This window comes from Schistocerca piceifrons, chromosome 5 (genome assembly GCF_021461385.2).
Source record: "Schistocerca piceifrons isolate TAMUIC-IGC-003096 chromosome 5, iqSchPice1.1, whole genome shotgun sequence".
Lineage (NCBI taxonomy): Eukaryota > Metazoa > Arthropoda > Insecta > Orthoptera > Acrididae > Schistocerca > Schistocerca piceifrons.
The window spans coordinates 63,050,148-63,064,911 of record NC_060142.1 but is presented as its reverse complement, the minus strand read 5'-3'; the positions used below and the strand labels follow the sequence as shown (position 1 = coordinate 63,064,911).

General features: G+C 43.2%; 1 protein-coding gene across 1 annotated transcript in view; it reads right to left on the bottom strand.

Annotated features, from left to right (window-relative positions):
• Positions 1-595: 595 nt before the first annotated feature.
• LOC124798113 (protein disulfide-isomerase A3) overlaps positions 596-14,764 on the bottom strand; it is a 35,174-nt gene continuing 21,005 nt past the window's right edge. The window contains exons 9-10 of the mRNA XM_047261370.1: positions 1,514-1,648; positions 596-1,416 (exon numbers count right to left, since the gene is read on the bottom strand). Of these exons, the coding sequence (XP_047117326.1) occupies positions 1,312-1,416; positions 1,514-1,648 (240 nt within the window). The 3' untranslated portion in view covers positions 596-1,311. The remainder of the gene's footprint in view (positions 1,417-1,513; positions 1,649-14,764) is intronic.

Sequence of the window (14,764 nt, the reverse complement as noted above, 5' to 3'; positions counted from 1 at the left end):
CTCACAAGATGGTCAGCACAGCAAAAATTGGAATATCCATCCCGTTCACATAATGTGACATCCCTCAGACACAACTGTTCCTAAACCTGAAGAACCATCAAGGGAAGATTTCAGACTACTGAGAAATCAAGGAAGTTTGCAGATGAGCAACTTGCAGTATGATCTGTCTTTTTTAAGATGGGTGAAAAAAGCCAGAACAGATGCCAAATACCTGTTGAGTTGAAGGGGGAATATGTTGGGTACTTAATATTTGTCAAACCCAAACAGCATCCTTTTCTTTATATAGCCAAGGACTTATCAGGACACCCTTGTACATATATTTTGTACTCGACACCAGGGAAAATTTAGAGCTACATACACACATGCAGTACGAGCAGAGCTTGTGTGCAGAACCTGTGTCATGTTCCAAGAGTCAACTGATTTGTGGACAACTTTAATTTTTGTAAATGCAAACATTGTAGGTTAAATTTCACCATAATGACGATCAATTTAAGGACTACTTACTGTAACCAGTCACATTCATTATTCTTCACACTGTGTGTTAACAACAGGGGGAGAGAGGAAAGAGAAAGATAAATAATGGTATGACCAGACATTTATACAAAACATTTTACTTTTCAAACAAAGGTTCAGCACAAATTTTTAATTATAATCAGACTTTTGAATTCTCCACTGTAAAGATGCTAGCTTAGAAAGTTTTCCTACACTATCTTGTGTAACTTATTCTAACCTGTTTTACAAAATCAATAGTATAGGTAAGTAAGCATGGAACATTAAAAATTATCTGTGTTCTTAGTATCTCCAGGACTATAAAATGAAAAACTTTTGTATACAATAACTAATACTTCATTCATAGAACACTTGTTGCAGCACACAGGTATAGTACAACATACTTTTTATAATTCAGATCAAGAGCTGACGTTCTCAGCCTTGTTGAAAGGCGCATGGAATGATAAAGTTTTCTAATTTCATGCAATACCAGAACACCCAAATCCACTGATTAAAATTTTCAAACAATACAATAAATATAAAAATAGCACACACCCATCTAAACACAACCAAATCTCAGCATCATGACATCTCACATGACAAAATTCAAAGGATCCTGATGAATTTTAATAGATCTTTAACAGTACAACCATTGGTTTATCAAATGCAGAAAATACAAATCTGTTACAACTACACTTGTACAAGCTATGTACAGTTCAGTTTAGTTTTAGTACAAACTTTGTACAAAGGCTCTTCTGATCTGGGCAGTTTCTCAAGTTCCACCATATTGCTTCAAATACAGTCTTGAAAACAATTTTCTCCCTACAGTTCTTGCTTCTTCGTCTTCCCCTTGCGGTCCCAGCCCTTCAGTTCATTTGTTGCTTGTCTTGCTATATATTTGATGAAGTCGTCTAGCTCTCTGCCACCCTGGATAATTAAGATACCCAATTAGTAACTTCTTACTTAAGTCTGACATTATTTAAATAGTAAAAAGAACTTCACAATTTATGAGAAATTAACTTACATCATAGCGAACAGGATTTGATTTGCCATCTTTGCTGGCCCAGTACAACGTTGGAAATCCACGGACTTCATATGGTTCTGGAACATCATTGTTTGAGGCATCCATTTTCACTATGGCCACATCCTCTCCCTTCATCTGTAAAAAGAAAAAAGTTGTGATTTAAGCCCCCTACTGATAAACATGGTCATATAGGTTTCACACTTTTCATTTTTTTGAGGAAATGAAACTGACAATTTTGAATTTAAACAGCAACTTAATTTTGTGAAATCTCTTCCCTATACTGCCATGATTAACTGAGGCAGTGAGATACAGGTAGACTATTCTAACAAGATCTGGATTTTCTCATACTTCAACATCTGACATCTCCTTTCTTCACATTACTGTACAGCTGTATGAAAATTAAATGTGTGTTTTATAGCTTTCACAGCTTCATTACCTTATTTGGATATTATAAAACAAAACTTTGGTGTGGTGAAGCACCATTAATAAAGGCAGATGTAATCATGACAGTTTTCATCTACAGCATTCAAAAAGTTTATATTTAAATTAATCCACCCTCATTTGCATAATAAAACAATGTTGTCAAGTTCAACTTTTCTATGGAACACCTACCAAAACTTGCAACTCTTCAACATACTCTGTAACAGGTATGATTAACAGTACACCGAGGCTATAGAAATTGCAAAGATTGCACTAGAACCTTAAATACGTGATGAACACTTCAAAAAATATTGTCCAACCACATTCAAAACCCGTAAGATGTGAAGCTACATACTGATCCACAGATTACATAATTGTTGGTTGTTTCCTATCCCTACTGGCAAATGGTAATGTAAAGCAGTGTTTCCACTGTTGTATAAATGAAGGTGTCCTTTTTGCTATCACTGATTAAATTCTCACATTTCAAATATTTTACAGAACTGTTTCTTTTAAAAATAAAGTTTACCCTGAACAATGTAAAATTCTGATCAGCAAATTTAGTTCTGTCTTTATTTCCTGCTCTTAACAGTCATCCTATAGCATTCAGTCTTTTACACGACATGACACTGGATCAGTATTTCCATGAATAAAATCAGCTGTCTGATAAAAGCATCCGATAGACCACTGATTCAGAGTTTCAACAAGTTATCCACTGTTTTCTCTGTTTATAGAAGACCATGAGTTAAAAGCACAATGTATGACTACAAAGAGGTTAATTAAAGCCTTGTTCCAACTTCTTGAAGACTATATGAAGACTTCAAGAAACAACATTGAATGAAACTCTACTTTGCAATTTGTCAATGCTTTCTCATAAAACCACAGTAAACTTTAATAAGTTGCTTGTAATTTGTCCCAGTGGAGTAAGTAAACAACACTTGACTAATGAAATTTATTGTTTATTGTCACTTGCCCTTCCAGAAGAAGAAAAATCTACTGCCTGTGTTATTTGGACAGCCTAGCTGGAAAGTGAGGATTTGCCACAGGAAGGGGGGACAGGGATGATAAGAAAGGTATACATGGCTAATCTATTGACAGCACCATATATAGTAACCTTCATGTCAAATTGAAAGTTATATTGCATGTATAGCAACTGTCATGTACCTCCTGCTCATAGTACACATGTATACTCCCAACACTACAGCAAGAGACAGGAGAACTGTAAAATTATGCTACAGGGATCTAAAATGCATTGTGTATCAACTCAAGTGGCACTTTTAAAATCTTTTTGTCTCTCACAATCTAATGCATCTGCACACATCACACAAATTGATCAAAGACGAACTATGGTTGCACTGCATCAGTAAGCTTTTATCCAAGTTTACACCAATACATATTCCATGTACATTTCCTATGTCTATGTATCACTTGAAATGGCCAGTTGTGATGTACACATAAACTGATATTTGTTAAAAGCTTATTTACACAGAAACACAGTTTTCACCTTTAACAAGATTGTAGCAGCAGTAGAAATACATATGCAAATTCTCATAGCATAAATGCCAGTGCTGTAGTGTAGTAAAGAAATATTCCTGTGAGAGGTTGTGAAAGTAATTTGTGTATAGATAGTTAGGATTTCCTGCCATCTACATAAAGATGGAAATCATTTTTCAGCTGACTGATGCGAGTACATGATAACTTCCATGATCTAGATTAGTTAATCTACTATCGTTGATTAGTGGCAGATTTACAGACACATTCATGCTGAGGTTTTATCTTATGCAAGTTAAAAACATTAGCAGATAGGAAGTTTTAGTATAGCCTTTGTCAAAAGATCAACTAAGACAATAAGGTCACAAGGTCATGGATGTTTAGAGGTGTGGAGAGAGCAAAATTCTTTTCTAGCTTATGCTGTGCTTCACACATTTAATGGCACAAGTGCTGCTAAATTGCTCCACAGAACATGTGAATTGCAGTACTGTGCATATTCTTAAATTTTACTCCCAATATTGCACCAGTTATTGTTATCAGGAGAAAGACAACTGGTGTTCTACGGGTCGGAGCGTGGAACGTCAGATCCCTTAATCAGGCAGGTAGGTTAGAAAATTTAAAAAGGGAAATGGATAGGTTAAAGTTAGATACAGTGGGAATTAGTGAAGTTCGGTGGCAGGAGGAACAAGGCTTCTGGTCAGGTGAATACAGGGTTATAAATACAAAATCAAGTAGGGCTAATACAGGAGCAGGTTTAATAATGAATAAAAAAAATAGGAATGCAGGTAAGCTACTATAAACAGCATAGTGAACATTTTATTGTGGCCAAGATAGATACGAAGCCCACGCCAACCACAGTAGTACAAGTTTATATGCCGACTAGCTCCGCAGATGAAGAGATTGATGAAATGTATGAGGAGATAAAAGAAATTATTCAGATAGTGAAGGGAGACGAAAATTTAATAGTCATGGGTGACTGGAATTCGGTAGTAGGAAAAGGGAGAGAAGGAAACATAGTAGGTGAATATGGATTGGGGCTAAGAAATGAAAGAGAAAGCCGCCTGGTAGAATTTTGCACAGAGCACAACTTAATCATAGCTAACACTTGGTTCAAGAATCATAAAAGAAGGTTGTATACCTGGAAGAATCCTGGAGATACTAGAAGGTATCAGATAGATTATATAATGGTAAGACAGAGATTTAGGAACCAAGTGGATTCTGACTACAATCTATTCTGACTACAATCTATTGGTTATGAACTGCAGATTGAAACTGAAGAAACTGCAAAAAGGTGGGAATTTAAGGAGATGGGACCTGGATAAACTGAAAGAACCAGAGGTTGTAGAGAGTTTCAGGGACAGCATAAGGGAACAATGGACAGGAATGGGTAAAAGAAATACAGTAGAAGAAGAATGGGTAGCTTTGAGAGATGAAGTAGTGAAGGCAGCAGAGGATCAAGTAGGTAAAATGACTAGGGTTAATAGAAATCCTTGAGTAACAGAGGAGATATTGAATTTGATTGATGAAAGGAAAAAATATAAAAATGCAGTAAATGAAGTAGGCAGAAGAGAATACAAGGGTCTCAAAAATGAGATCTACAGGAAGTGCAAAATGGCTAAGCAGGGATGGCTAGAAGACAAATGTAAGGATGTAGAGGATTATCTCACTAGGGGTAAGATAGATACTGCCTATAGGAAAATTAAAGAGACCTTTGGAGAAAGGAGAACCACTTGCACGAATATCAAGAGCTCAGATGGAAACCTAGTTCTAAGCAAAGAAGGGAAAGCAGAAAGGTGGAAGGAGTATATAGAAAGGGCGATGCACTTGAGGACAATATTATGGAAATGGAAGAGGATGTAGATGAAGATGAAATGGGAGATACGATACTGCGTGAAGAGTTTGACAGAGCACTGAAAGACCTGAGTCGAAACAAGGCCCTGCGAGTAGACAACATTCTCTTAGAACTACTGACAGCCTTAGGAGAGCCAGTCCTGACAAAACTCTACCATCTGGTGAGCAAGATGTATGCGACAGGCGAAATACCATCAGACTTCAAGAATTATATAATAATTCCAATCCCAAAGGAAGCAGGTGTTGACAGATGTGAAAATTACCAAACTATCAGTTTAATAAGTCACAGCTGCAAAATACTAACACGAATTCTTTACATACGAATGGAAAAACTGGTAGAAGCCGACCTCGGGGAAGATCAGTTTGGATTCTGTAGATATATTGGAACACATGAGGCAATACTGACCCTACGACTTATCTTAGAAAACAGATAAGGAAAGGCAAACCTACGTTTCTATCATTTGTAGACTTAGAGAAAGCTTTTGACAATGTTGACTGGAATACTCTCTCTCATATTCTGAAGGTGGCAGGGGTAAAATACAATTAAAACTCTGAGGTTTGCTGATGACATTTTAATTCTGTCAGAAACAGCAAAGGACTTGGAAGAGCGATTGAATGGAATGGACAGTGTCTTGAAAGGAGGGTATAAGATGAACATCAACAAAAGCAAAATGAGGATAATGGAATGTAGTCTAAGTCAGGTGATGCTGAGGGAATTAGATTAGGAAATGAGACACTTACAGTAGTAAAGGAGTTTTGCTATTTGGGAAGCAAAATAACTGATGATGGTCGAAGTAGAGAGGATATAAAATGTAGACTGGCAATAGCAAGGAAAGAATTTCTGAAGACGAGAAATTTGTTAACATTTAGTATAGATTGGCATACCCCACAGTCAGCCAAGTATTGCCAATGTGGAGCCAGCAAAAGATGACAGACCTTGCATAAGGTCCACATGGAGGACCTCCACAAATTCATGGCCTCCTTTTATGCCTGTAGTTGGTGCAGCAAGATCAGAGAATGCCACTCCGTACTTGACAGCATAAAACTGACCTCAAGATGTGGCTTCCTGGTAGCCAATTTGGGAAGACTGTCAGCAAGTACATTCCCTGGGATCCCAATGTGACCTGGGGTCCAGACAAAGACTACCAAACCTCCACATTGTTCAAGGGCAAAATGGGAAACATGGATAGTCAGGATCAAGGGATGGCCAGGTTAACATCAGTCAAGAGCTCAAACTTCTCAAAGAGTTATTACAGATGAGGAAAGAATCACCAGTGACGGAAGACAGATGCTCAAGAACATGACAGATGACTACCAATACCACAGTGAAAACACTGCTGTCATCCAGAGAGGAGTGGAGTTCATTACATTCCACATGAACATGAGTAAAGCCAGTGTGTCCCACGGCGGGGTCATGGATTTTCTCTGCCTCGTGATGACTGGGTGTTGTGTGATGTTCTTAGGTTAGTTAGGTTTAAGTAGTTCTAAGTTCTAGGGGACTGATGACCATAGCTGTTAAGTCCCATAGCACTCAGAGCCATTTGAACCATTTTGAGCCAGTGTGTCCCACAAGCATGGAGCTTGCCTAGAGAGAGAGAGAGGAGAATTCACATCAGAGGATCTCAGGATGAGCAGTGTGTTTCAGTTCTTGTGGTAGATCAAGACAGAGCTGTGGACAGGCCTCAGAGAAGAAGTGGTATATGGAAAAGTTGAAGTTCAGAAAAAAGGCTGGATGCAGATGGCAGTGAAACCCCAGGCCTGGGCCATGTTCCACATATTGGATCTTTGTATCTGGAAGGAGGATATGGTAGTTTAGGTGATCCAGGGAACAGCAAATGCTTAATGCATAAGCGATCAATTGTTTTTTGTGCAGAACTCTCAGTAGTGGAATATCGGCCTCTGCTACGAGGTTGATTAAGGATAGTCTGGAAGGCACAAGTTGCTAGTCATACCCCACAATGGTGCATCAGGTCCAGCATCTGTAATGTGGAAGTTGAGGCCAAACCATATGCAACACTCCCATAATCTAGATGAGGCTGGACCAATGCTGTGTTGAGCTGTTATCACAGTGCAGTCTGCACCTTAGTTGGTATTGCTGACTTGTTGAAGAGCACTGAGGCAAGACCAGCATGTCAGATTCAGCTGAAGATTGGGAAGCTATATTAACCGAGCATTAAAGAAAGTCCCAAGAAACAATGAGAGTCCTCCAAATTTAGGGACTGGTCATCAAGGTACAGATCCAGGTAAGGATTGACTGTACAGTAACAATAAATGCATAACAGGTCTTGGCAGCCAACAAATGAAAGCCACGAATGACAGCCCCAGATTGTGTTCGGGGATTTGCTTCCTGCAGTCTGCATTCAACAATGGCCATCGTGGACAAACAGAAATGGTCAGCATACAAAGAGGACACTGTAGCCTCCACAGCTAACACAAGACCATCAATAGCCACTAAAAAGAGAGGGGCCACTCAAAACAGAGTTCTATGGAACTCCGTTCTCCTGCTGATGGGATTTTCCACAGGAGGGACCAATCTGTACCTGGAAAGTGGGACATGAAGGAGGTAAGGATGCAGTTGTGCTATGTGGTATCATAAGCTTTATGCAGATAAAAGAAGACTGCAGCAAATTGATGATGGGCAAAAACAGACTCCAGGTGGACTAAACTATGTGCAGCATAATGGCCACGGCAGCCAAAAGATCCCGGGATTCAAGGATCAATACAGCCTTTGACTCACCACATGTTCAAGTAACTCGCAGGACACTGATTAAACTGACCCAACAATAGCTGTCTATCTGAAGAGGCAGTTTACCTGGTTATGAAACTAAAATGATGCTTTCTTGCCATTGGGAAGGGAGTTCCCTCTCTGCAGAGATGGTTAAGCATTCGGTCGTGCACACTCTCCAGTCAAGGAGCCGTATTGGAGCAGAGAGCAAAGGTGCTGGCAAATTCCCACTCGCTAAACGGGGTGTTATAAGGCTACAGGCAGTGAGGAACAAAAGAAAGTGGAGTCGTTCCAGACAGTGTGAGACAATGGAATGCAGGTGGATAGTACACCAATGCTGAGGCCCGGGCGAAATACTGAGCACAATGCTCAGCAACAGAGTCCGGGCTGGTGACGATAACAGTTCAGGAAATTCCCGAGGCACCTGCAGAACGTCAGCAGATAAAAATGAGCCTTACTTTGCCCATACCTGTGGGGGAGGGCATCCAAGCGAGTGACATTTAAGGTAAGATAAGATGATCGGAAAATGATTACGGTCACACAAATCGTCATGAACTCCCCACTGAACGGAGGGGAGAAATCCACAGCTGCAAACAGAAAGATCAATGCAAAGAAAGTGCAGTGTGCCACACTCAAGTGTGTGGGGGTCTCCAGTGTTGAAGAGGCAGAGATCAAGTCCTGCCAGCAAATCTTCAATGGCAAAGGGGAGGGGGCGAGGCAAAGGGGAACCCATTGCCAGAGACACTAGGGAGGGAGTTCTTCCTCAAATAGAAATATCTAAAACTATGGAAACAGAACTTACAAATGAAGGTCAAACCCGCAAGGAGGACTGGAAAAAAAGGAGTGGTAGCGGAAACACAAGCCAAAACCGAAAAGGAATGGCTCAAGTCTTCAAAAACAAACACTGAGGAACAAAGGATAGGTTGGGGTGAGGTGGGGCAGAAGCTAGGAAAGGAAGGGTTGGATATGACAAAAGAAACTTAGCCTGGAAGAAAAGAAAGGCTGCAATAGCTTAGGGCCCCATGTACACCACACATGTATGCACGAAAGATCCGTGGGGACCTCAGGGGGGTAGGGGGGGGGGGGGGGGGTTGGAAAGTCATAGCTCAGTAACATTTGCCATTTGGATAATATCCAATGTCTAAAAACCTGCCTATTTTGGAAGCTTCCATTCACTGATACAGTGTGGGATCCATCTGTAGCAATTCACTGCTATAAAAAAAGTCTTTACCATTAAGAAAAAGGGTTAATTCTGTGCAGTGTCTACAAAAAAGATAATGTCAATGTTTTTATGCAAGCAAGAATGTATATCACAACCCCACAATCTATCTCTTTGATCATGATTCACAATACTTCTCCAAATGAAACAAATGTGCCTTATCAGAACAAGGGAATGAAATTTACCTTGTAATGTGAAGAATTTGTCTCTGGTGTGAAATACACAAGCACGAAAATCTTCAACTCCCAAGTAAAAAGTCCTAACAAGGTGATGGATTACAGTGGAACCCCAGTTTTACACTTTTCAAAAATGGTGTAAAAGCAGGAAATAAGTTTTTAAGCAGTAAAAGTCACTTAGGGGATTTGCCCCCCACCCTTTCATTTTCACAGTTTATTTATGTACATAGCAGGAATCTAATACTCTCCAGGGACTTTTTCGCTGTCTAATAATGGTTATCTGAATTTTGTACTATGTTTAACAGCTGATGTAACTGGAACTTGTTTTTGTTTTGCTTTAGGGCACAAAAACAACTGCACCCAAACCAAAACTATAGAACACAAAGACAGAAAGGAGTCATCCAAGCCACTGGGAGAGGCTTAATAAGCCGGAGTTCATTCCCGTGAAGTTAGGATCAGTGGCAATGCCAAAGGGACACCACCACCTCACAGACAGCGACACAGATCATCGGAGGGCACATAGGTAGTCACGGGCTGAGGCATGAGGACTGCAGCCTTGGTAGCAGCCTCGTTTCCTGGCAGACAGACATGACCATGAACCCACAGAACATGAGACTGGCTCCAAGAGTGAGCAGCTGAGTTTTCTTGGACCTGCTGCACTAAAGGATGGGCAGTGTACAGTGGACATAGACTTTGAAGGGCACTGAATGAGTCTGAGCAGAGGACACAATTGAAAAAGGCTGTGTCGCCGCATGTACCCCATGGCCTGATACAAGGTGAAGAGCTCAGCTGTAAATACTGAGCAGTGTGCCGGAAGCACATCGAAAGACACAGGTGCCAATGACGAAGGCACACCCAACCCCACTGTCAGTACCAGAGCCATCAGTGTATACAAAGGTACTATCGTGAAGTTCCATCTGCAGGTCAAGAAACTGAAGGCCATAGAACGAGGCTGGAGTAGTGTCCTTAGGAAGTGAATGAAGGCGAAGGTTAACATGGGCCCCTTCACAAAGGCAAGGTGGTGAAGGGTTCACACCCACTGGAAAAGGTGCAGGTAATGTGAAGTTAAGCCACCGTAGCAAGTGCCGAAAGTGGACTCCAGGACATAACAGAAGGATGAGTCCCATACTGATGATCACAGGAATCATCAAAGGAGGAGGCATAGGATGGGTGGTCACGCATGGCAGACAAACAGTATGGTTGGCTGGTTTGGAGGCGGGAGAAAGAACCACAAAATGGAAAGAAAGGAAAAGCCACAAGAATGAAGGGAAGGCAACGAAGACTAAAAGGAACAAAAGAGGATAAGAAAACAGATACGCTAAAAACAGAAGAGAGCAAAACATGAAAGCAGATTACAGTGGCTGGCCAACCAAGAGAATAAAAAAGGAAAGCCAGCCACTCTGCAATACATTAAAACCTCCACTCTAGAAGCACTAGGGTGGAGGACACAGGGGGACAAAGAACAAGCACTAAAACCTACATAGAAGTATAAAACCCACTCTCAAGGATAAAACTTAAAACTAAAGCTGCTGTGGAGGCATTGTCGCCCAACACCAAAGGCAGGGTACAGGGAAAGTTAAAAATCTGCCGCAGAGCGGCTTCATGTGGGCAGTCAAGCAAGAGGTTGACGACTGTCATTTGGGAGCCACAGTCACACTGAGATGGTTCCTCGCAACGGAGTAGGTAACCATGCCTTAAACACGTATGGCCAATGCAAAGCCGGCAAGGACAACTGATTACCTGTGAGAGGGCTGAATGGAAGACTTCCAAACATTCATAGTCTCCTTAATGACACGCAGTTTGTTGTGCGTGCTGTCATGCCATTACATCTCCCAAAGCCGGAAAACCCTGTGGTGTAAGAGAAAGCAGGTCAGCTTCAGGGATGCCTATCTCCAGAAGCAGTTTCCGCGTCGCCTATTTGGCCAGCCTGTTAAGTTCGTTGCCGGGGATTCTGACATGTTCTGGGGTCCACACAAACACCATGGAATGGGGGAACTGTTCCAGGGCATAGACGGACTTCTGAATGGACGCTACCAGAAGGATGGCAAGGGTAGCACTGGTCGATAGCTTGTAGGCTACTCAATGAGTCAGTACACAGGAGAAATTACTCGCCAGGGCATGAGTGGATGTACTCAAGAGCACGAGATATGGCTGCCAGCTCTGCAGTGAAGACACTGCAGCCAACCGGCAAGGAGTGCTGCTCAATATGTCCTCCATGAACAAATGTGAAGGCTACGTGACCATCAGCCATTGAGCCGTCTGTGTAAATCAGTTCAGAGACCCGGAACACGTCAAGAATCTAGAGGAAATGACAGCGGAGAGCGGCAGGGTTAACGGAGTCCTTAGGGCCATGAAAAAGGTCCAGACGAAGCTGCGGCCGAGGCGTACACCATGGAGGCATACGTGAATGGACCGCAAGTAGAGGTGGTAAAGGGAAGGACTCCAGTTCAGAGAGAAGGGACCGCATGCAAAACGCAATCTGTAGCACCAATATGGGCCGCTGATGAGAGATGGACTGCCGCGGGTGGGAAAAGGAGACTGTAATTTGGATGCTCAGGGGAACTATGAATGTCTGCTGCATAACTGGCGAGCAGTTGCGCACATCTGATCTGCAATGGAGGAGCCTCCACCAGTACACTGGTCACCGGACTCTTCCTAAAAGCTCCTGTCACTAATCGAACCCCACAGTGGTGCACAGGGTCGAGTAAATGCAATGCTGAAAGTGCTGCTGAACCATAAACCACACTCCCACAGTCAATTCGGGATTGGACAAGGGATCTGTAGAGCTGCACCAGCATAGAGCAATATGCACCCCAACTGGTGTTGCTCAGGCAACAGAGGGAGTTGAGGTGCTGCCAGCACTTCTGCTTAAGCTGACGAAGATGAGGGAGCCAAGTCAATCGAGTGTCAAAATTAGTCCTAGGAAATGGTATGTCTCCACTACAGTGAGTGAATCATCATTAGGGTAAAGTACAGGTTCCAGATGAAAGGTACAATGCTGACAGAAGTGAATGACACACGACTTTATGGCTGAAAACGAAGCGACTTCTGGCGACCACCAAGCGATTGCCTTACACCTCGGGCACCCTAAAGAGTGAGGGATCACGTTTTCTGCCACAGAAACAATTGTGCTAGTCACCTGCTCAACCATCACATCGATGTTACCGTGTGGGGGAGATTCAGCAGTGACAACAGAGCTGAAGGTTCCCCAGTCCACCTTGCTCGAACCCCATCTGGGCAGGTGTCCATGTGCCTGACACTAGGGCAGTGACAGGAAGATGGGGAAGAGGTCACTACCACACAGGTCGCCATGTCCTCTCCAGTGGATAGATGGGAGAAGTCCTGGGCTGCAAATTGATAAATCAATGGCCAAGTAACTACAATGAGCCACACTGAAATGTGTGGCAGCCCCAGTGTTCAGGAGGCAGAGGTCAAACTACGATAGGTTTTGACATCTCTGCCTCAGCCAGTAAGTATGGTACCACCCCACAAGGGTGTATGGGCATTAAAATCTCCCAGAAGTAGGAATGATTTGGAGAGGTGATCGATCAGAGCAGCTAATACGTTCAGGGGTACTGCTCCATCTGGAGGAAGATATACATTGCAGACATTTATTTCCTGTGTTGTCCTCATTCTGACAGCCACAGCTTCAAGAGAGGTTTGAAGAGGCACATGTTTACTACAGACCGAGTTTAGGACATAAACGCAAACTCCACCTGACACTCAATTATAGTCGCTACGGTTCCTGTAATATCCCTTATAGCCGCGGAGGGCAGGGGTCTGCATTGCTGGGAACCAGCTTTCCTAGAGGGCATGCAGTTAGCAGGTGTAAAGCTTAACAGTTGCTGTATCCAGCCAGGCGGTGGAAAAAACCGCCGCAATTCCACTGGAGGATAACATCATGAGACTGGGACAGCATGAAACATTCAATGAGGCAGTTTACGCCTCAGAGTCACCTGCTGCCACCGATTTATTGCCTGAGCAGTCTATATCCATTGTGTCTGTGGGTCTGGCGAGATCTAGGTCCTCAGCGGACACCAAAATCTCCACCCCATCCTGCAACTTCCTTGGTCTTAGGGGTTTTCTTTTTGGATTTCTCTTGCTGCTCCTTGGGTTTCCCTGGCTGAGAGGACTTCACTGGCTAAGTCTCCAGGGCTGAGGATGAGCGGAAGTGCTATGACCAGCTGCTTTAGGGCTCTTCAGCCATTGGCAGGTGTCATCTTTCCCACTGGAAGAAACCTGGGAAGGGAGTGACAAGGGACCCCTTCCTAGTGAGAGAAGCCGAAGAAGGATTACACTTCTCCAGCTTAGCAGTGGGGACAGACATCCCCGATGATGGTGGTGGTGGTGGGGGGGGGGGGGGGGGTGTTTGCTCCTGAAGTAGGTGGTGCAGGAGCAAGGAACAACAAGCTCCCACCATCAAGGGGGATGGTGCAATCTTCCACCTCTGAGAGGTGACCTGGGTTGGCAGAGCTGATGGTGCCAGAACTGTTATAGCGGTAGTGTGAGACGATGTCATACACACAGGATGCAGCCTCAGTGTACGCCAGTCTCTCCAGGTCTTGTACTTCATGATTTTCCTTTCTTTCTGGAGAATCCTGCAGTCAGGCAAGCAAGGCAAATGGTGCTCTCTGCAGCTGACACAGATGGGAGGCGGGGCACATGGAGAATTGTAATGTGATGGGCGTCTGCCATCTTGGCATGTGACTCTGGAAGTACAGCGGGAAGACATGTGGCTGAACTTCCAGCACTTAAAGCACCGCATCAGGAGGAGGGATATAGGGCTTTACATCACACCGGTAGACCATCATCTTGACCTTCTCGGGCAATGTATCACACTCAAAGGCCAAGATGAAGGCACCGGTGGGAACCTGATTATCCTTCGGATCCCGGTGGACACACCGGACAAAATGTACACTTCGCTGCTCTAAATTGGCACACAGCTCATTGTCGAACTGCAAAAGAAGGTCTCTGAAATATGATACTCTGGACGATATTTAAGCTCTTAAGGGGTGTTATGGTTACAGAAACATCTCCAGCTTGTCACAAGCAAGTAACTCCTATGGCTGGGCAGAGGATGCCATTTTGACCAAGACTGACCCAGATCTCATTTTAGACAAGCCCTCCACCTCCTCGAACTTGTCCTATAAATGCTCAACAAAAAACAGACTTCATCGTGATGAAGGATTCCCCATCAGCTCTTGAACATACAATGTACCGGGGCAAATAAGATCCGCTGCCATCCTTAGCCTGATGTTCCTCCCATGGTGTGGCCAGGGAGGGGAACGATTTGGGGTCTTACTTCTGGGCAGCAAAGGCCACCTGGCAGGATGACCATTGCCATGAGTCCCAATGCCCCATGGGGATGGGCA